The 19,559-nt window shown below is 42.2% G+C and overlaps 1 protein-coding gene across 1 annotated transcript; it reads left to right on the forward strand.

Moving 5' to 3' along the window:
- The first annotated feature begins 219 nt into the window (after positions 1–219).
- Positions 220–15,592, forward strand: LOC126537798 (uncharacterized). The gene is made up of 6 exons (XM_050184876.2): positions 220–434; positions 2,210–2,341; positions 6,092–6,241; positions 11,721–11,829; positions 14,416–14,471; positions 15,451–15,592. The coding sequence occupies exons 1-6, from the start codon at positions 317–319 to the stop codon at positions 15,462–15,464; spliced, it is 579 nt and encodes a 192-aa protein (XP_050040833.1). The 5' UTR covers positions 220–316; the 3' UTR covers positions 15,465–15,592.
- The last annotated feature ends 3,967 nt before the right edge of the window (positions 15,593–19,559 follow it).

A 19,559-nucleotide genomic window follows, 5' to 3' on the forward strand; every position in this document is an offset into this window, starting at 1 on the left:
ATGCCGCTATTTTCGGTATATATTTTAGCCAAATATACTTTAGTGGTCTCTCGAAAAATATAGGCATGCATTTATACTTACGAGGATCACAATGTAGAACCTATATTTTTGAATAAATCTGTAAGCCTCGGACCACTGCTATCACTCTCAATTTCCATATTCTTATAGGTTGCAGTGTTTGTTGAACCACGTTCTGTCGTACAGTGGCTTATTGAAATGCTTTAATTGTCTTTCAGAACACACCACGTTTTCTACCGAAGAGGATAGCATAACACCAGCGACGAGTACTGAGCCGCCTAGTACTCTGCCATCGGAAATGCCGATCAAGTGCACCCATGGCGAGTTCGACTGTGGAGATGGCATCACCTGTATCCCGTCTTTATTGTGGTGCGACGGCATAAGAGATTGTCCAAATGGACTCGACGAGGACTGCAGTATGTGGCTGCACATAACCATTTTAACTAGCCAGTAGTGCGCAAGGTTTTTTTTAGAACACAAAACTAAGAACACCACTATGTTTCCTGATCACTGGGGGCGAGCAATTCTTATATCTTTCACTGCCATGTGAGCTTCTACTGAAAGGAAAATCCACAAAAAATGATAACTAGTAATGCAGGACGTATTGACAAAATCACGGTGAATATTAGTTATGATGGTATTTGTGCCCTGAAAGACAACATGCGAAGCCTAAATAAATAAAGATCTGCCAGAACGTTGAGATTTAAAATCACTCAACATGAAGCATAGCAACAAAAACGAAGTCTTCGCAATAGTGAAAAAAATTCAACCAAGCTTACTCTGCCTTGTTGATAGATAATTGGAAGTAATTATGTGTTAAGTGTTTTTTCTCAGCAGCCTGTGGCATTCACGTTACATATATTGAAATACTTGATAATCTATACTACGTGCCTAATGTTGCGCAGTGATAGACAGTCTTAGTACAGCATAAATTTAAAGTATCATAAGCTATTTGCTAGAAACTTCATGGCTCTTTCCCAGAAGATACTATCATATTTTTGATCCATATCACTCTTTGCATATGTTATCCTCTATTACTAAATGCTCAAAATAAGCACGGGAAGGGGGCCAATAGATGGGGAGTAGCCCACAGTGGTATAGAAGATATAGATATACAAGTATAAAGTTTCTGCGATAGGCCGGCCAACGTTTTGATCGGCGAATCTATCTTTGTCAGAGGCAAAATCCACCTAGTGAAACGTTGTCAGCTTTTTGAGGAATTTTATCCCTGCTTATCTAGCGTTATTATCCCACACAATAAAAAAGGTGCACACCTGACAAAGCTAGCTTTGTGCCCCGCATCAGTGCAGTGCGATTCCGCTATTTTTCTGTACGTTGTGCGGTGCTAATTTATGCCGTACTAAAGGTCTCTATATTGTGAGTACACTAAGAAAAGACAAAGTGCATGCACTTGTGCTCAGTATCCCAGCAAAGGTGTTCAGCTCGATGTTGCTCTCTAAATGTGAAAACTTCATTGCAAGGCATCCACGCAACGGTAGACTCATGTAACAGGTTAAAAGCTGTAAATAACTAGTTTGGCGAAGTCTGTAGAAGGAAAGCCTTTAAAATCATAGAATGAAAGACTCAGCATACGCTGACTAAGGGACACGTACATGTCATGTTTTATGTAGGAGGGCTAGTTGGGTCCTGTTGAACTATTTGGCTACTTCGTTATGTATTGTGAACGCTGTGGTAGGCTAAAAAATTACAGAAGTATAAGAGAGCACCTTTCCTGTCCCCCACGCCTCTCCAATTCCTGCAACTTTTGCGCTCAGTAGAACGTTCACAATGCATGTGATGTATTTACTTGCGACTAGTATTAGATTATTGACGCCTCAACAATACACTAGAGCTTCAGCTATTAGTGATGCCGAAGTCACTTAGAGCCTTCAGAACCTTTTAGTAAGCTTCACCATACCTTTTGACAATTATCTGGATGAGAAATTTATAATCAGGTCAAAACGCTCCTTAATTTTGCAGATGAACTTCTCCTGCGTGCAATTAACGGCATGTTCCAGTCACTTTGAAAGCTTGGCTGATCTTGATTTCGCTTGCTGCAGAATGTTACGTACAAGCGTAAATTATGCTGCATGCTACAGTTTCTTCATTACTTGTTATTTTTTTGAAATCGACCGAATAACGTATGAACTACGGTTAATGGGTGTAACCATTTATTGCATTTTCACTTCAGGTGCCACGACCATGTGCAAAGAAAATGAGTTCCACTGCCCAAGCCGATCTCCCAGCGATTGTCTTCCAAGTTTATTCCTCTGCGATGGTACTGATGACTGCCTAGCAGGTGCGGACGAGTCTCTTTGCGAAGGTGCGTAGCCTATACAGCTAATTATCTGGTAGCTTGTAGAGTCGAATACTGAGCTTTTCAATAAAAAGTGTATCAAAGAAAAGTATCAAAGAACAATGGGCGTAGGTCATGTATTCTAGGAGTTTTTGTTTTTGGTGCCTCATTTCAAGTATTTACAAGAGCTTTTAATAATCTGCCTTTCTATCTCAAATACTTGGAGAAGTATTTCAAAGTCATGCGAGATTGACACAATCGTATCCCATAGTATATACATAATATAAATTTGAAGTGTTCACATAAAATCAGTTGTTCTTATGACCTATGAATATGCGCATGTGGCTCGCCACATTCTAGTATAACTTGTGTCTAATATTTTATTTATTTCTGCGCACATCTTTTCACACACATAACGATTGAAATGAATGTCTTTACTTTGCCACCTCAAACATATATTTCCGCTATTCATCCATTTACTCACCGGACTGCTTAGGCTCATGTTACACGCTAAATTTTTAGTAATATCAGAACGATTATGCCGCCTGGACTTTTTCTTGAGCGCCAGCTTTTATATATACTGTTGGTTTAACCTAATGTTCAAACAATTCAGCAAAAATGAAACTTGGATGCGCAAATGGTCTCCCCAAGGCGCTTAAAATAGCATGTGTCATGCTTTCACTCGAGGTTGTAGCGCATGGCTATGCAGATAGGTTGAATAGCTATGCAGTTGCGTTTTGCAGAGTACTGGGTTGTTTACATGCTAGGCTATGGCTGCAATATAAAAAATGCAGAAACTCCACTGGAATTGTCTAAATACGCGCAAGCATAGCCCCCTCTTTCAGTCGGCCCCCACCGAAATATTAAGTTGGCCCAACCCCACATTTAAGTTGGCCCACCCCCAAATTTGAAGTTCGCCTAGAGCCAACTTTGGATTAGGCCAGCCCTCAATTTCAAGCTTGTCCACCCTCAAACTTCAGTTGGCTCACCCCAACTATAGGCTTTCCCATGCAATTTCTAAGGTAGCCTATATATCGCTATCGGTATGCATAAATCTCATCATATGGTATTCTCTCTTATCAATTATTTTTGTTTTGATTGTTGCTTCTAACGTATAAAGCTATCAATCATCTAAATTTATCGTATTATAACGATTAAATGTATGAACATCGGAAATTACGCATATTTGTAGAAATACAAGGCATTACACTTTTCGCGTGACTGTCAGATTTTGCTGGGGTACTCGCCTAAAAATGCTTACGCACAAAAATACCTGAGATTGCTGAAATATCTCGATTTCGGATACGGTTTCCATCATAACTCCTGCGTTGATTTCAGATGCTAAAGCTTATCAATGAAATACCGGAAGATGTCAGTACTCTTGTCAAAACATTGCTGGATTTTGCTCTCGCATTTCGTTCCAACGGGGATATCTCTACGGGGTGCAAATAAGGATACCACATTAGACAAAAAAAAAAAAAAGGAAACGACGCTGATGCATCACACTGTTACAAAAAGGATAGAGCAAGATGTATAGTGAAACCGATTTCTAGGTGTTAGCTTGGGTCCACGGGAGACGGAAACTGAAAACTGGCATAGCCTGTGTATAAAGTGTAGATAAACAGTCGGGAGAGGGGACTGAGATAGTGTTACAGACTGAGCGCTTTACCTGTGGGAATAAACTTTTCTAATGTTTATTTCCAAATAGATGTCTTATAACGCAATGAACTTAAAATATAGCTATATTGTTTTCGTATTATATTTATCAAAGGGCACAGGCAGCATGTGCAAAGCCTATAGTTATCTAGTGAATACTGCGTGACATAACAGCTCACACTTTTGTATTTTGGTTTCAGCACATAAACTCGCATCATGGAAGTGATGCTTTTACCTTAGTATAAGGCATTTTAAAGTAGAACATTACGTTATCATAAGTTACGTGAAGTCCTGAAATAGCAAACATGTATAGTGCACCTTTATGACATAGAGGACTTTGACAGCGTGAACCAAAACTTACTGATGGATACCAACATTAATGTTAAGTTCCCACGCACGCACTCTGTGGTCTGACAAATTCACAAATATTCGAGGTCAACCCTACTCTTCCTTACTAAAGTGCATTAGAAGTCAGGTAAAAGAAAAAGGATTCACGCGCGCAACGTTTAGCCTCCTCGTATAATAAAGTACAAAAACAATCGGCAAGATATCATCAGGATAACATAAAATTATAAAGCGTCGGAGAATATTGTGGCGTGACGCCTAAATTTGCATCTTGATGTTGTCGTGTAAAATGTCCTTCTCCTTCGGGAAAGGACCTCTCAAGGGTCTAAAGATGTGTGATCCATGATTGTATTTTCCCAGCATTTATTGTTATTTCATGCCCTGAAGATAATGTAAAACCAAGCACAAGTCCTAATTAAAGTGATGGGACGGACAATCACCCATATTGCCGACTTGGTAGTGCTTCTCACAACAAAACTTTTCATTGGTCTAAGAAGAAAGGGTGCGGCACGAGCTTGCGGCATTACCATGCACTATAGAACAAACGGATGATTAACTATAATCAACCACCGCTCAACCGTTTGACTAGTGTAATCAGCACTGCAAGGTATACTATTATTACTAATAACAATTATATTATACGCAGGTGGAAACCGCATCCAATTAGTCGTTGAATGTAACCACAGATGACAATTTGACCTATTTTCAAAGTAAACAGCAGAACTTATTCTGTAGCAGAACGGTACCCACGCTGATATGGTCGTTGGGTATGTTTAAGAACTACATATGCTGCTGAATAGGAACTTTGAATTACAGGGAAAGTGTCGCAGTAAGATGATATTCGGAAAAGGAATTCCAAGAAATACGCATTTTATCTCAGAGGTAAATTGTTGTTGCTCAAACGTGCGCGCGTGCAGGGTCCTCCGTCAGCCTCAAGGCCAGTGGAATATTCAGCCATGCCGACGCAAATCACCTTAGTACCTCTCGCAAAACCATTTCCCGCATAGAAGGTACTGCATCATACTAAAATGACTGCGTGAGTGCTAAAAGAACCACCAGAAATTGCTGCCAGGCGTATACCTCGAGTACAACAACACGGATGATTTGCCCAAGTGAGCATGCCGGCTCCTCATAGAGGGCACGAAAAATGTCGCCCACGAAAAATGTCGGCGCCTATGAAACAAGCCCACAAAACGCGAAATATTGCCGTAGTCACGCGGTAATTTTCGCGTGCTCTTGTGGGCTTCTTTCAGGCTTGAAAAAAAAAAAAAACATTTTTGTATAGCACTCATAAAATGCCGGGAAGATGCATCGGGTATTTTTCATGTAGGCCTACATTTTTCTCATCGACAATTTTGCTCCGATTATGATCTTTAAGAAGATAATTATGTAATACTTAATTATGTGATTCGGCAAAATAAAAAGAAGAAACGAAGGTTGGTGCTTCAAGCGACGGTAAACAACATTACCTGGGTTACGTCCACGTACGTGGCCCTCCCACGTTTTAAAATTTTCGCACAAGGTACATGGAACATCCTGTATATAGAAAGGCCGGGGCCTTTCTCCCTGCTGTTTGAGTGTTGTCCTTTGTGCAATTTATTTCATTGTTACGAAATTTTTCTTGACTCACTTTTCTTATGAATGGGATATATTATTTGCGACTACCTCGTTTCTTCAAAACCGTGTCGCCTAAAGAAAAGAAAGGTTGCAAAACAAAGATGTGCGCAGGGTGTTTATAACATTCACATTTTATTATTCACCTACCGCCCCCTCCAGTGTGCCCTGATTCCTTCTGCCTAAATGACGGCACTTGCTCTTGGACGCTGCAACACCGGAGTCCTGTGTGCAACTGTTCCGAAGGCTATAAAGGAAGCCGCTGCCAGCTGCTTGCAACTAGTGTTTCAGCAGAACCGGACAGACTCAGAGGTAAACGTACGTTCTATAGGTTCTGAATACGTAAACATCAGCTCAATGAAAATGGATAATTCCTCGTCTTTATTGGTTGGAGAAGCGGTAACAGTATCGGAAACTCTGCTTATTTTGACCACGTTGAATAGTAACGTTGCTCATTTGTACTCATCCTGATCACTTTCTTGATATAGCTCAATTGTTCCTTGAAGATAAAACAAGCATGCAAACTGCCATGCTGTTCATGCGTGTGAATAACTTAGATGAATATATCAGCCATAAAAATCAGTTATGTGCTCTTGTTGCATCATCCATCACTACCTAGGTGTCTCTGTTGCATTTCCGGAAAGCATATCATATTGCACTGAAAGTACACCACTCAGAGCCATCGGTAAATAGAAGATCTGCCAGAGTTTGTGTTCGACTGTCTCATGATGACTATTACAGAGACTGCAAATAATTTCCACACATTACAGAGAAGAAATGGCGGCGGTGTTTCTTTAAATCGCATGGGTGCAGGTGATGCACTTGTGTTGTTTCTTTATTTGTGCGGTGGCCTATCTAAGCACTTTTGAAAAAATTAGAAGATGTTCGTGGAAGTTAGAAAAACATGAAATTGTATCTTTTTCGCAATAATAGCATTAAACCTACACCATAACTCTGAAAAGCGCACCTGATGCAATATTCAAGACAAGTTAACTACATAAATACGAAGCCTCTGAAGAATAATTACCGCTACTTCTTTTGCTTGGACACTTTATATCCACAACTACAAATGCTTTACTATCGTGTGATAAGCTAGTTTTCTGTCCACAGTCAGTAAAGCGTAGCGTGACGGAAGAAACGGCAGATAAAGACATTGCAACACTTAGAATGCACTGTAGTTGTAGCGCAGACTTTTAGAGCACAGCACTTAGGCGCCCGTTCCTTCGGCGAGCGTCCATGTGGCTCGGCGTCGTACCTCAGTGTAACCGAGCGAGCGAGCACAGCGAAAGGTGAAAGCGAACGCGGAGCGCAGCGGTGGACGACGAAAAGCACGAGGAGGAGAGGGGAGAGGAGGATGCGCTGGCACCATGAGGTGGACAGCGGAGGAGACTATGGCGAAAGCGTCAGAAGAAAAACGTGGTGAGGCGAGAATGGCTACGAGATGGCGCCGTAGTAGCGAGCGTAGTCTGAGAGGTCTGTCGGCGGCAGCTGCCGTGAATCGCACCCCCGCGTCACCCACGTGCTGGCTCTCGCGATCTTCAGATTAACGAGGCACTCGCGCTGCACTTCGCTCTATATGCTACGTGCCATGCGAGACAGGTCGTCCGCGCCGGCCAGTATATCGCAAAATGAAAACACCTATAGATCTGAGCTCAAATTTCCCTTTGGGGAGTGTCGTAATCGTCGGTGATTTTTTTTCTGTTCTAAACAACGGCAACACCCACTTGGTTTTATTAAGAAGTTACATACTTATGAATTTTGTTTCACCTTTGATAACTTGCAATTAATTTTCCCCCATTCTCTTTAGAACTGAGGAAACTCATGGTGTTACCTACCGCTAGAATTGACGCAAAATTTTGAATACGTCTATGAATAAACTTGTTGCATTGAAATCAACTAGAATTTCATGAATTTACAAACACCTGCGTACTGAAAAGGAGGCTGAACACTAATTTTTGTTAATATTAACACAATTTGTTTTCTGTCACTGCGACAGTAACTAACTGTGCTTTGAGGATGCACTTTGGACTCGCACCCTCGTTTTCGCCAGTCATAAACTGTGTATTCTTTGTATACACACTGTTGGCACCACTGAATCTCAGGCTTCTTGGCCAGTGTGAATCTTTGCGCAGGACAGTGTTAAAGGGACGATACACTGTGTTCTGCTGTCACGGATAATTAAAACTTTTGCCCCCAAGTATCATGCTTAGCAATACCTTTTCTACGCGGATAAGCAAGTGTTTACAGGTACTTACACCATGGCTGGATATGGATAATTTTGTCTGACGGCTATCTGTGATTTCGCCTGTAGCATTTACTTTGGCATTTAACCTGTGCCTCTTCTGCGACTGTGCATAAGCTTTTTCGTGTTTAATTCTTCAACTTTGGGTTTCAGTAAGCTGGCCAGTAAGGCACAGCTTACTGAACTTTTTCTGAATTCTTTTTGCACCCTCTGAATTGGGCATGTCCTCTAAATAATAAGGGCAGCTCACTATCAGAACAATGTGATTTAACTTTCGGAGAAGGTTCAGTATGAATATGAAATTGCCTTTTTGGCGTCATGACAGCTCAGATATTCAAGAATTGTGATAATTCAAGAAATAATAGTAATTCTATTTGGCAATCTTTTTCAATGCAAATTTTGCTCAGGCAAATGTCTATTTTCTGAAACATGAAGCCAGTATCCTTGAGAAATATCTGCTGCCCTTGCAAACAGCAACTACTTTTATGTCAGGGCGGGCGATTATTCGAACTTTCGTATATGAATAAAATATTACGCACTGATTATTCGTATTCGAAAATGAACTATTTACTATTTCGCATATCGAAACTAACAAGATGTTTTGCAGCAACCAATGGTGAAAGTCGGGTTGCTATTTTAGAAAAAAGAATCCGCTTCTATTCCATTCTGTGAAAGTTGATGTATAACGAAGCTGTCGCCGACGTTAGGCAAGCACCACCACCACAAGCAACATACATAACGCTCTCGTGCAGCATGCATCCTCATTCTTCTATTCCCGCTAGATCAGGTCGCCTTAGAACGAGCACTTATCAAGCGAGATACAACGAACAAGGAGTGTGTGCTTGTTCAGGTCAGGCTAGGAAAACGATGGAGCATGTTTTATTAGACAGTGAAGATATTTGCGCAGGGATCGATTTAGGCACCTCTGGCCTCCTTAAAGGGAAGCTGAAAGGTTTTCCAGAAAAAATGAGTGAACATCTGTACATAATGGTTTTCAACCCTCCGAATTCGAATATCGTATCGAAATTGAGCGAAAGAAAGCGCAAATATATTTTATTTTGACGAAAAGTGCAGCAGCGGACACGCCCAGCTCGCGCGTCTCGTTTCCGCCTGTGATTGGTCAGGCGCCTTGTCACGTCAACTCTAGTAACCGACCGCTGCCGCTACACATAAAGCGCGGTGCCAAGTAGTTTGGTGCTGTTTTTCTTAGATGGTAATGGAAAATTTAGAGAGTCTGCGTTTTTCTGTGGAGTTCGGCGTTACTCCCTAAATGTACGAGCCGATTGCGAAGAGCCGGCCTCTCGAAAAAGCAAATGATGCTGGTGCGAGCAGTGCTTTCGACGCGAACGAAATAAAAGTCTTGGGATCTCCTCGTGTTGGAAATGCTCGTTGGTGAGTATGTTTTTTGCAAAGCGATCTAGTGATCTCGCCGATCTTTCGCCGATCTAGTGAGCTCGTTTCCGGTCAAACAACTGTAGTGTTCTGTTCCTGCATGCCTCCTCGTGGAACGTAAGCGGGGATGCAATCGTCGGCATTTGTGCGCTGTCGAAAGCTGTCGGTAATCTACAAAGACGGTTTAAACGCGTGAAAAGCTTCCCGGTTCATGCAGTACGTGTAGTGACCTTCATCTGTTGACTACCACTCACGTTGATTACCACTCACGTTGACTACCACGCACGTTGACTACCACTCTACATACACGCAGACGCACCAACAAAGGAATGCAGGGTCGATCGAAGCAGATTACGATGGCACGCACGCAGAAACAAGCGCGGTCAGGCACGGTCGCGGTCGCTGCGAAGGAACGAAACACTAGAGTTGACGTCACAGCTCCGCGGTTTCCGGTCTCCGCTCGCATCGTCAGCGTCAGCAGCAGCGCGCGGCATTCGACGGGGGGCGGAGCTACAGCGCAATTTCAACCGACGATTACGTCGCTCCTAATTGGAAAAAAAACCCCAAATTTTACCTCCATGGTTTATAATGTTCCCGCATCCGTATATGAACGTCTTATTGAATTCGACAGACTCTTCAGCTTCCCTTTAAAGCTGTTGGGTTCAGCGACAACAGGGGGAACGTGAACAAGTCCGCAATAGATTAGTAAGAGGTGACTGCAAGATTGGCGAAAGAAAAGTAGGGAAACGACAAACAACGGAAGCGTACAAACACAAATTTCCCAATAGGGGTTCAGAAATTTCGGGATGGGAATTCCTCATGTGTTTTTTTTTTTCGTTTCTTTTCGCATCGGTAGGATATTAGGTAATTTAATAACAAGAGCTTGGTGGAGCAACCCACCGCCCCGTTCCTAGGGGGACGCTCATAGCGTCCCTCCATCCATCAATCCATACATACATACATCCTCATTCTTGTAGGCCGTCCGCCTAGCGCAAGTGCGTTATTGACCTAATTGAATTTCTCACATTAAAATACGTCACAGAATTTGTCATATACGACTTACACACAACGTGCAGACAAGGTAGCATCGCATTGTACTTCGAATGTACAAGAAAACATAATTCTGTTGTGCGAAAACTAAAATACACAGTCTTCCAACTTCTGTTTGTTTTTGTGTGAGCACCGCGCACGTGGACACGGAAAATCCCGCCCCAATGGAGACAGGAGCTTCGGTTTAAAACTTAAATGCTGACGTTTTGCGTACCATGACGACAACTCGATTATTAGACTCGCCGTAGTGTGAAACTGTCGGTTAATCTTCACCGCCCGGGGTTCTTTAACGTGCACCCAATGCACAGTACACTGACGCAATGCCACAGTCACTACCCTACCACGTTGAATTGGTTGCTGTTCTTTGTCTGCTAAACAATGTATAAGAATTTGACAGAAGTGAAAGGAAGGCTAAAAATGTTTCCAAATTAGTGCAACTACACAATATGTAATTGAGCTTTCTTTCGGTTTCACGGCGAAAGCCTGCATTTTATGACCACCTGTGGTTTTTGCTTGTACTCTGTTATTCAGGGCACTTGACAGCGTCGTCATGTAGTAGGTACGTCTTTTAAGCTACAGGCAGTGTTATTTTCTTTACAGTGAATCCTTAAACATGTGATAACGGCACATAGGTAATTAAGCTGCATTTATTCGTCGCAACTGCTGACCTTTTTTTTCGGTAAGCATTTGTTTAGCGGCAAGCATTTATTCAACAGCTATATGTATTCTGGAAAGGCTTCCTTGCAATTCGGCGTGAAATATGTGAAGCAACGTGCAGTTTTTTTTATGACAGTTACTAATTTTATGTTTAAAACTGATCCTAATTCACCATAATACTGAGCTATATTCTTTTTCACTGGTCAATACAAGCGTGAAATCTAAGTAAGCCTAAATATGCGTTCCTGCTTTAAATTATACGCGTCTGTGTTTTACTATTCGCATTCGTTCTCAATTGATATACGAAAAAGTTAATATTTTCCCACGTCTACCTTTATGTAATAAGTAGTCCCATTTAACGTGCTGTGTTCTTTAAGAACTCGTTTCGTTACGTTATTGCTTCAATACACGGTTCGTGTTATACGTTGCCAATCTATCTCATTATTTCAGTGGCCCGCAGTTCTGCTTCTATTGTAGCCGGCGTCTTGGTAGCGGTGGCTCTTGCTGCAGTCGGAGTGGTAACAGCAGTGGTTGTTAGCAGGAAAAGACGTGCAGCACAGTAAGTAATCTTCCCTTCTTCAACTTTCGTACAGGCGAAGCCTTTCTTAGGGAGCTACAACCCCTTTATGCATATCGCGTACGTTTCTCGCCTCTCTTTCGTGCGCTTGTCCCTGAGATAGAATCGCCCGAAAATGTGGGCCGATACGTGCTAAATCGGCTTTGTGCCCGTGAGACCACTAGTCACCGTGATGTTCGCTACAAGTATTTGTTTAAATTGCCTGAATTCAAATGAACTCCCGCGCGACTCAACTGCACTTCCGCTAGCCCAGAAGGCCGCTGCACTAACCGTTGGCGCGTTTTTCGAACGGCGACGGTTTCCTGTCGGTCTCGCCTCGTGCACCGTCAATGTGCGACGCGCGCGACAACACAGGTGGTGCCCTTCCTCAGGCCGACGTAGAGCCCCCTTAGAACGCCAGCGTTGACCGTCGTTTTTGTAGCTGGGAGGGCACTGCTGGGTCTGCTCAGCAGGTGTCGTCCTACGTTCTGCGTCGCGCAAAAGGCCGCGCCCATGTATACTCTGAACTCTATCCAGTGAGTCCAAGCAGAATGCTTGCCTTACCATGCTATCGCTTCCAATAGTTCGCCCTTTGGGGCGAAATTGACAGTTTCTAAAATAAATCAATCAATATTGTTGTCCTACGTTTGGATTCGAACAGAGAATCTCTAGCAGAGAAGCGCTATGCTGGTAATGATTACGGCGCAGACGCTTTCTCCCCACAATGGCCTGAGTAATCGATACTGGTTTTGGCGTGGCGAACCCAGAAAATTATTTAAGATAATTACGCGTCATTATACATGAAAATGTGGGCCGAGCGCGGAATTGGTGGAGTGAAAAATGTAAGCCGATTCCGAACGTAGCATACTCTAAGCCCCTGAGCCGATCCCGAAGACGCACCATCAAAAAACTTGAGTCCGACGCTCCTCCTAATACCCTCGCGCGGGAGCGTGACGTAATAGAGTAGCCTTCGCAGTAACTCGACCCCTATCTCAGCCCAACATGCTCACGAAGTTTTTCTTTAATAGACTTTAATTGGCGGCATAATCGCCTTCCACTTCTCTTTTTTTTTAAATGACTGAACCTTTCTTTTCTGACAGAAGAAATAAAAATATTTTATAGTATTTTATTCAAGCATGAAAAAGAAATTGTCTGTTGAAACTATGGGTCTGTAACATTCTTTCTAATTTTTTTGTTATCAGCAACGTTTCGCCTCAGACAAAATTAGGAAAGCTATATTTCTGTAGTGGAGTTCTAGTTTCTACATTAACTATTGTATGGTTAGCCACTTTACATATATGCTGCATGTGAAACATTGTGATATAGAATGAAAGAAGTGAACCCGCTATTTGACCTATTATTACCAGAAAAAAGCAATCATATTTAAACCTTTCAACTCGTTTTGCTAAACATCTTAGACATATTACACAAAGGTACAGTGGATGTACAATCAGAAGTGTTTGTGTACGTTTGCTACAAATTTAAATATAACTATTTTCATCAAAGATATTGCCTTACTCTTGCTTGCGCAATTCATATTGATTCTTCAAACTCTTGGAGGAAGTGCAACTACAATGACGCATCAATTCATCACACCATTGCATGTCCCAAACATCCCGAATTAAAGGCTTTGTGTCCTCCGTACTTTTGTCAAGTTCTGTAGATTTTTATAGTACGTGATCTGCAATGCCCGATAACTGCTGGCTTAACCCAGCGTTGGATTAGATTACTGTTCAGAAAAACAGTATGCGCAACCCAAAGCTCGTCAACCCCGTCAAAAGGACAGTGAGCTGATGGCAATGGGAAGTACCGGAAAGCATGGAGACCTTAGTGCAACAAGAAATGTCTTTACCACAGAAAAGCATTATGACCAAATGTGATAGCACTAGTTGGAAGTTGGAAAGCCAACCGTTCACATGCTTCAAGTGTGCAAGTTGGCAATGCCACCTTCAAATATTTATACGTGTATAAAAACGCTATACTGGTATCAGCTAAATATGTTACCTTGAAATTTCATGCAGTATTATAAATCATCAATAAAGAGAAAATCAGACATCCACCGTCCGTAGCAATTGCTACAAAGGAAACCTGTACGGGTTCCCCGAAAGAAAAGCCTTACAGTGTAAGAAAAATTCGCGTCCGGGTCCAGGACTCAAATATGGGACCACCGCCTTTTCGGGGCAACCGCTCTACCATCTGAGCTAACCAGGCGGTTAGCAGATGGCAGGGTGAAGTCGAATTTGTCAACAACTCGAAGCAGAGGCAAGAGTTTGATGTAATAGTTCTGCGGAAATGCGTAAGGTGAAGAGGAGTAATTAATAAAGGGAAAATCAGACAGCAATTGTAGGAATTGCTATGAACAAGTGGATGTCTGATGTCCAAACTCGAAGCAAAGGTAAAAGTTTGGCATAATAGTTCTCTGGAGACCCGCAAGGTGGAGAGGAGTAATTAATAAAGGGAAACTCAGACATCCATCTGTTCCTAAGTGTACCATATATTTGCTACTACATATCATGCAAAGGGCCAGAGAGTGCCTCGTTGAGACTTAGGCACATATACACAATGCTGCGTGTCTTTCTACACTTTCAGAAATCCACGGTTACTCTATAATGCAGCATCATATGATGTTACGACTGAGGAAACACGTGAGTTTCATATTATATCTTTTCTCATTTGAACCAATACATGCTTCAAGCACAATAAAACATGTTTTTTAGTCAAATGTTACTTTGGGCATTGGAGAATGCCTTTATATTAAGGAAATGCATGGTTCTTTAGGCAATAAATGCGAAAGATATAGTGCTGACATAACAAGCCGCTTAGTGTGTATTGACATGTTTACGCTGTTGCTAGTTATTGCGAAAATACAAAAATTGGTTTCAAAGCCAAGTGGCCGACTTCTTACTATTTAGAGCTTAGCTCTTAGGCGCCTGTTCCTGCGGTGAAAGTCGGCGTTGTTTCTTGTAACCGAGCATGAACACAGCGAAGAATGACAGCAAACGTGGAGCGCTGCCGCCGATAAAAGACGGCGATAGCGAAGAGAACGGAAGAAGGAAAGCGGAAGAGAAGGGTATGGCGCAAGCGTGAAAAAAAAATGTGTAGAGACGCCCAAGATGGAATTCGCGGCGACGATGGCTACGAGATGGCGCCAGAGTAGCACTCTTTGTCTATATGGAAACAGCGCTGCATGAACAGAGGTCCGCCTCTGGCAGATGCTGTGAATCGCGCCCGTGTGTCACCCACGCGCCGCCTGTCACGACCTCCCGATTAGCGAGGCAGTCACGCCGCACATCGCTCAGTTTACAACACGCCGAACGAGACGGATTGTCCGCGCCAGCCAATATATGGCGATAGGAAAACATGTATACAGCTGCGCTCAAATTTCGCGTTAAGGGGTATCGTAATCTTCGGTGAATTTTTTTTTTACATGAACCGAGTCTACATGTGTATTATCGTACTTTATCTAGCATTAGGAATTTCTGTTTGTTTTTGTATAATATTTGCGGATAAAATTTTTAACAGGGTATTTTGCTCTTCATAATCAATAAAATGTCGTATACTCGATTTCTTAGGAGGTATATACAAATAATTATTTTACTTTGTGCTTCACTTTCTTTGTTACAGAGTTTCGTGAATGACAGAGAATCTCGCCTATAGCAGCATTACAAAAGGAAGGCCTACCCCTGCCTTTGCCTGCAAGGACATTTTCGGTGTTTGAAAGCACAGTTATTTATTTTTACAAATAAAGATCTGCAGTGTGACTTTTCTCACATTTTTTTTTCAATTTGCTTGGTTTTTGTTTCACACAACTATGTACATAAAGAAATACCTTCTTGATGTCTACGGATATTTGTATCACATTAAAGTATGCTAAATGTAAAGGGTTTAGCCTCAGGTGCTGTCCTTATCTTGCTCTGTACCACTACTTTGACGTGTATATTTTGTGATGTTCATTACTTAGCAAGACGGCAGTGTTGCCATTTCTAAACCCATTAAGAAACCATATAAATCCATACTTAATGCAGTTTAGCTATGACTAATGGCTGCTTGTCAATACAAATCACTACCGTTAAACAATGTTTCATTTTATGGTATGGTAAACAATTAAACAGTCGCAGCTGCTGCTCGTGCCAGCAACATTATCTTCCATTTTATGACAAGTTCATATATGATGTATTAATGTACTTATCCCAAATTATCTCTATATTTATTGCTGAAACGTTACCCAGTTGGACTGTCTGTACATTTTTTTGCTGGTGGTTAAATATGCCCGTGCAGAGGGATATGCTCAGAAGACGTGATTCGAGTATTCACAGTATCATGCGAAAGATTGTAATTTATTTTCCTTAATACATATTTAAATGTCATTCTCAAACTATTAAATGAATGGTCATTGGCCATAACTGCAACAGAAGGCAGATGGATTGATTGTATGATATGGGCACTTAGTTTCTTACAGGTAGTGAGGTCTCTTGGGCATGCTAACAGGTTTGTAATTAAGGTATACCACATGAGTACACGAAATACAACGCGAGCACTTTGTGTCTTGGCACGACAGACCTTCGCCTCCTAGGAAACAAAACTGATACCATAGTTCGAATGAGTGCTATCACAGTAAATTATTTAAGATGATCTCTAAGATGAAAAATTTTTGTAGTGTTTCGAGGTTCAGGATTTCTAGTTAACGCAAAAACAATTGAGTAAAAAATGTTATGTCAGCATGGTTGGCTTTCTTTTCTGTGTTTTAATAAACGCGACCAATTTCCCTCAAACTTTTTGAAGTGAAACGTTTTAAAAATATGATTAACAGAGAGACTCTTTGGAAACTTTGTATTACATATAAAAACACAGAATACCTATGTGGTCATTTTAAATTCGCCGATAATTTCAAAGCCTTCCCTGGCTGTTTGCATGAAAATTTTCTGGCAATCTATGACACCCGCAGCTTAGGTGCAATAAAAAAACTATTGTGGTTTAATGCTTGCCATGTACTGCCAGTCTTTAATATTTAGATAAAACGAAGAAAACGTCAGTCACTTGACATGCAGTATTAGATTCAACTGAACTGAATTCCTTCTTTAATAAAGCTGACAAGGGGTTGCGCAACTTCATAATTGATGGCCACACGACAACAGCACGGAAGAGAAGGACACAGAGACAGACACGTAAAGCAAATGCAACAATGTGAGGGAAAACTATTCAATAAGTTATTTTTGCGGTTCAATAGTAGTTTTCTATATAATATACTATCATCAGTTATGCCTCTAGTTAACTTTGTTTACTTCTGACTAAAGGCTACATATCAATATGAAGCCGTACCATTACGATATGTCATTATGTTACAGAATGATGAGCAGTCAGACAACCGTAATGGTCGCCGGTACCAGTAACGGTACGTTTCGTTTCAAGACAGGTTCTTGTGACGCACAGTGTACTTATAAAAATAAAAGAAATGCGAGAATCCCAAACGATTCCTATAATAATAATTGCTGAAACAAAGATACCCGGCAGGACTATGCACATTTTTCAGGTGTTAATGCAATATGCTTGCGCCGAACGAACATGCTAAGCACAGTGACTGCTGTTTTGAACAATCACGTTAAGAATTGCAATTTATTTCCGCTTAGAACAGTCTGCAATGTCTCTTTTCTCACACTTCGAGATGAATACATTTGCCACATTTTCAGTAGAACGCACATGAATGGGGGCGTATTGATGAGGTTACTTATCAAGTAAAACATGTTACGATCTCTTAGGTGTGTTGATAAGGGTAGAACAAGTGCAATGCCCACGAGAATATTTCAGTAATCTGTGCGTTATCTACTAAGATAAGACCACCAAATGGATAATCTGGCTCTTCTTTATGCGAAGCATATTACTAGAGCTCAACCCAGCTCCTCAGGCGCGGCCGTGTCGCCTTCAATACCACGTGACACCATGACGTCAAGACGGAGGAGAAACGGGGCTCCAACTCGCGCCGTCGCCTTCAAGGCTGACCACGTGACACCGTGACGTCACGACAGAGGAGAAACGGGGCTCCAACTCGCGCCGTCGCTCGCGGCGTCGCGGCGGTATATAAGCAGCTGCGCTTGTTTCTAGGTGGCTTTGGCTCAACTCTTGCAAGATGGGCTGGGTGGGAATCGAACCAGTGTCTCCGGAGTGTGAGACGGAGACGCTACCACTGAGCCACGAGTACGATGCTTCAAAGCGGTACAAAAGCGCCTCTAGTGAATGCGGTGTTGCCTTAGAAACGAGCTGTTTCTAAGGCTCAGGCGTGCGTCGCTTGCTCAGGCGCACATTTCGTTGCCGCGCCGAACGCTGCGTTGCTCGACGTTCACCGCGTCCAATGCGGGGCGTGTGGTCGCTGCGCCGTAGCCCATTGTCTTACACCCCTTGGTGGGTCGACGGGAACGCTGTCGCGTTCCACTCTTGAAGGCGAAGCAGAGTAACGCATGAGTTGTTTCTTCGTCTAGCCGAACCAAATATAGCCAAGCAACAGCAGTTCACCGGGCTAAACAGTGGTTCAACAACTAAAATAAAGGCTAGTATGCTTCGCATCCTGGGCTTAACCTTAGCTAAGCCACAGCCATTTTTTCTTTTGTACAGCGCATATAATATACAATCTGTCCAAGACGACAGCACTAAATGCCACAGTAATGAAAACCGGAACACTTATTACGCACGACAAAGGCTTCATACCATGCACGATTGACAAAATGCGAATATTCGCCAGCAGCTGCCTAGTAATTAACAGCACGTAAACTGCATAACGCCGAAGCATCGAATGGCGCAGCCCTTTTCAAATAGCCCGAACGATAACTTCTGCTGCTGAACTGTTTATAAAAGAGACAAACAAAAAGAAATCTTCCAGCTATCGTCAAACGTAATGCCTTCAGTTTGAAACGTGTAAAGGTGCTTCCCAGAGCGACTAATTTATTGTTCTGTAATTTTGTCGGCTAAGTTGCGAAGCTGCGATTGACTGAGCTTATCGCAGGTTTCACGCTCCAAAATCTTTTGCGGTTGCGTATATTTAGATCGGGTGAATCTAGATATTTCGTGACGTCTCGTGTTTCGCTTGCGGTAACTTCCCAAAAGTATTTAGATTGGTTGCCAGGAACCTTAAAAATACGGCCACTTTTAAATTATACAAAAGCGGTAGTGCACAAACTGCTGGTACATGCGCCGCATCTGTAGTCAAATTATAATGACACGCTTTACGTATATATCTCGAAATTGTGTTAGCATAAAGAATTTTCAAACAGAGACGTATAGTTCAATAAATGCTAGCGGGCTCGGATGTAAGGCTGTGCTTCGGGGCATGCATCAGCAGTTTGTGCACTGCCGTTTTCGTATAATTTAAAAGTGGCCGTATTTTCCAGCTTCCTGACCACCAATCCAGCCGGATCGAGTGCCACGAAACGCGATCACACTGGTTGCTCAACACACACAATCAGCTGAGTTGCAGCTCAGTATCAAGGTAAAACACGGTGTTCTTTCTTTCTTACGCACATAGACTATGACGCTAAAATCAACAAGCGTGAGCGATCGCTTACCGTAAAACATTCCGGATAGTAGAAGCGAGAACAAGAGCGCGTTATCAAATCATGAAAACGACAAACCGATACTATGCCCGAGTCGCCTGTGCTACATGCCGCAGGTTCGCGCTACGAAATGCGCTCACCTAATCATGAGATAATTGACGGAAAACATCTTTGCTACAACTTACCGTTCAG

The sequence above is a fragment of the Dermacentor andersoni genome, chromosome 4, assembly GCF_023375885.2.
Source record: "Dermacentor andersoni chromosome 4, qqDerAnde1_hic_scaffold, whole genome shotgun sequence".
Taxonomy (NCBI): Eukaryota; Metazoa; Arthropoda; class Arachnida; order Ixodida; family Ixodidae; genus Dermacentor; species Dermacentor andersoni.

What these genes read in the sequence shown, in the direction of transcription:
- LOC126537798 (XM_050184876.2), top strand. Translation starts at nt 317, where the DNA reads ATGCCGATCAAGTGCACCCATGGCGAGTTCGACTGTGGAGATGGCATC. An exon ending in GGACGAGTCTCTTTGCGAAG is followed by an intron (nt 2,342 to 6,091) that starts GTGCGTAGCCTA and finishes CGCCCCCTCCAG; the next exon opens with TGTGCCCTGATTCCTTCTGC. An exon ending in AGAACCGGACAGACTCAGAG is followed by an intron (nt 6,242 to 11,720) that starts GTAAACGTACGT and finishes TCATTATTTCAG; the next exon opens with TGGCCCGCAGTTCTGCTTCT.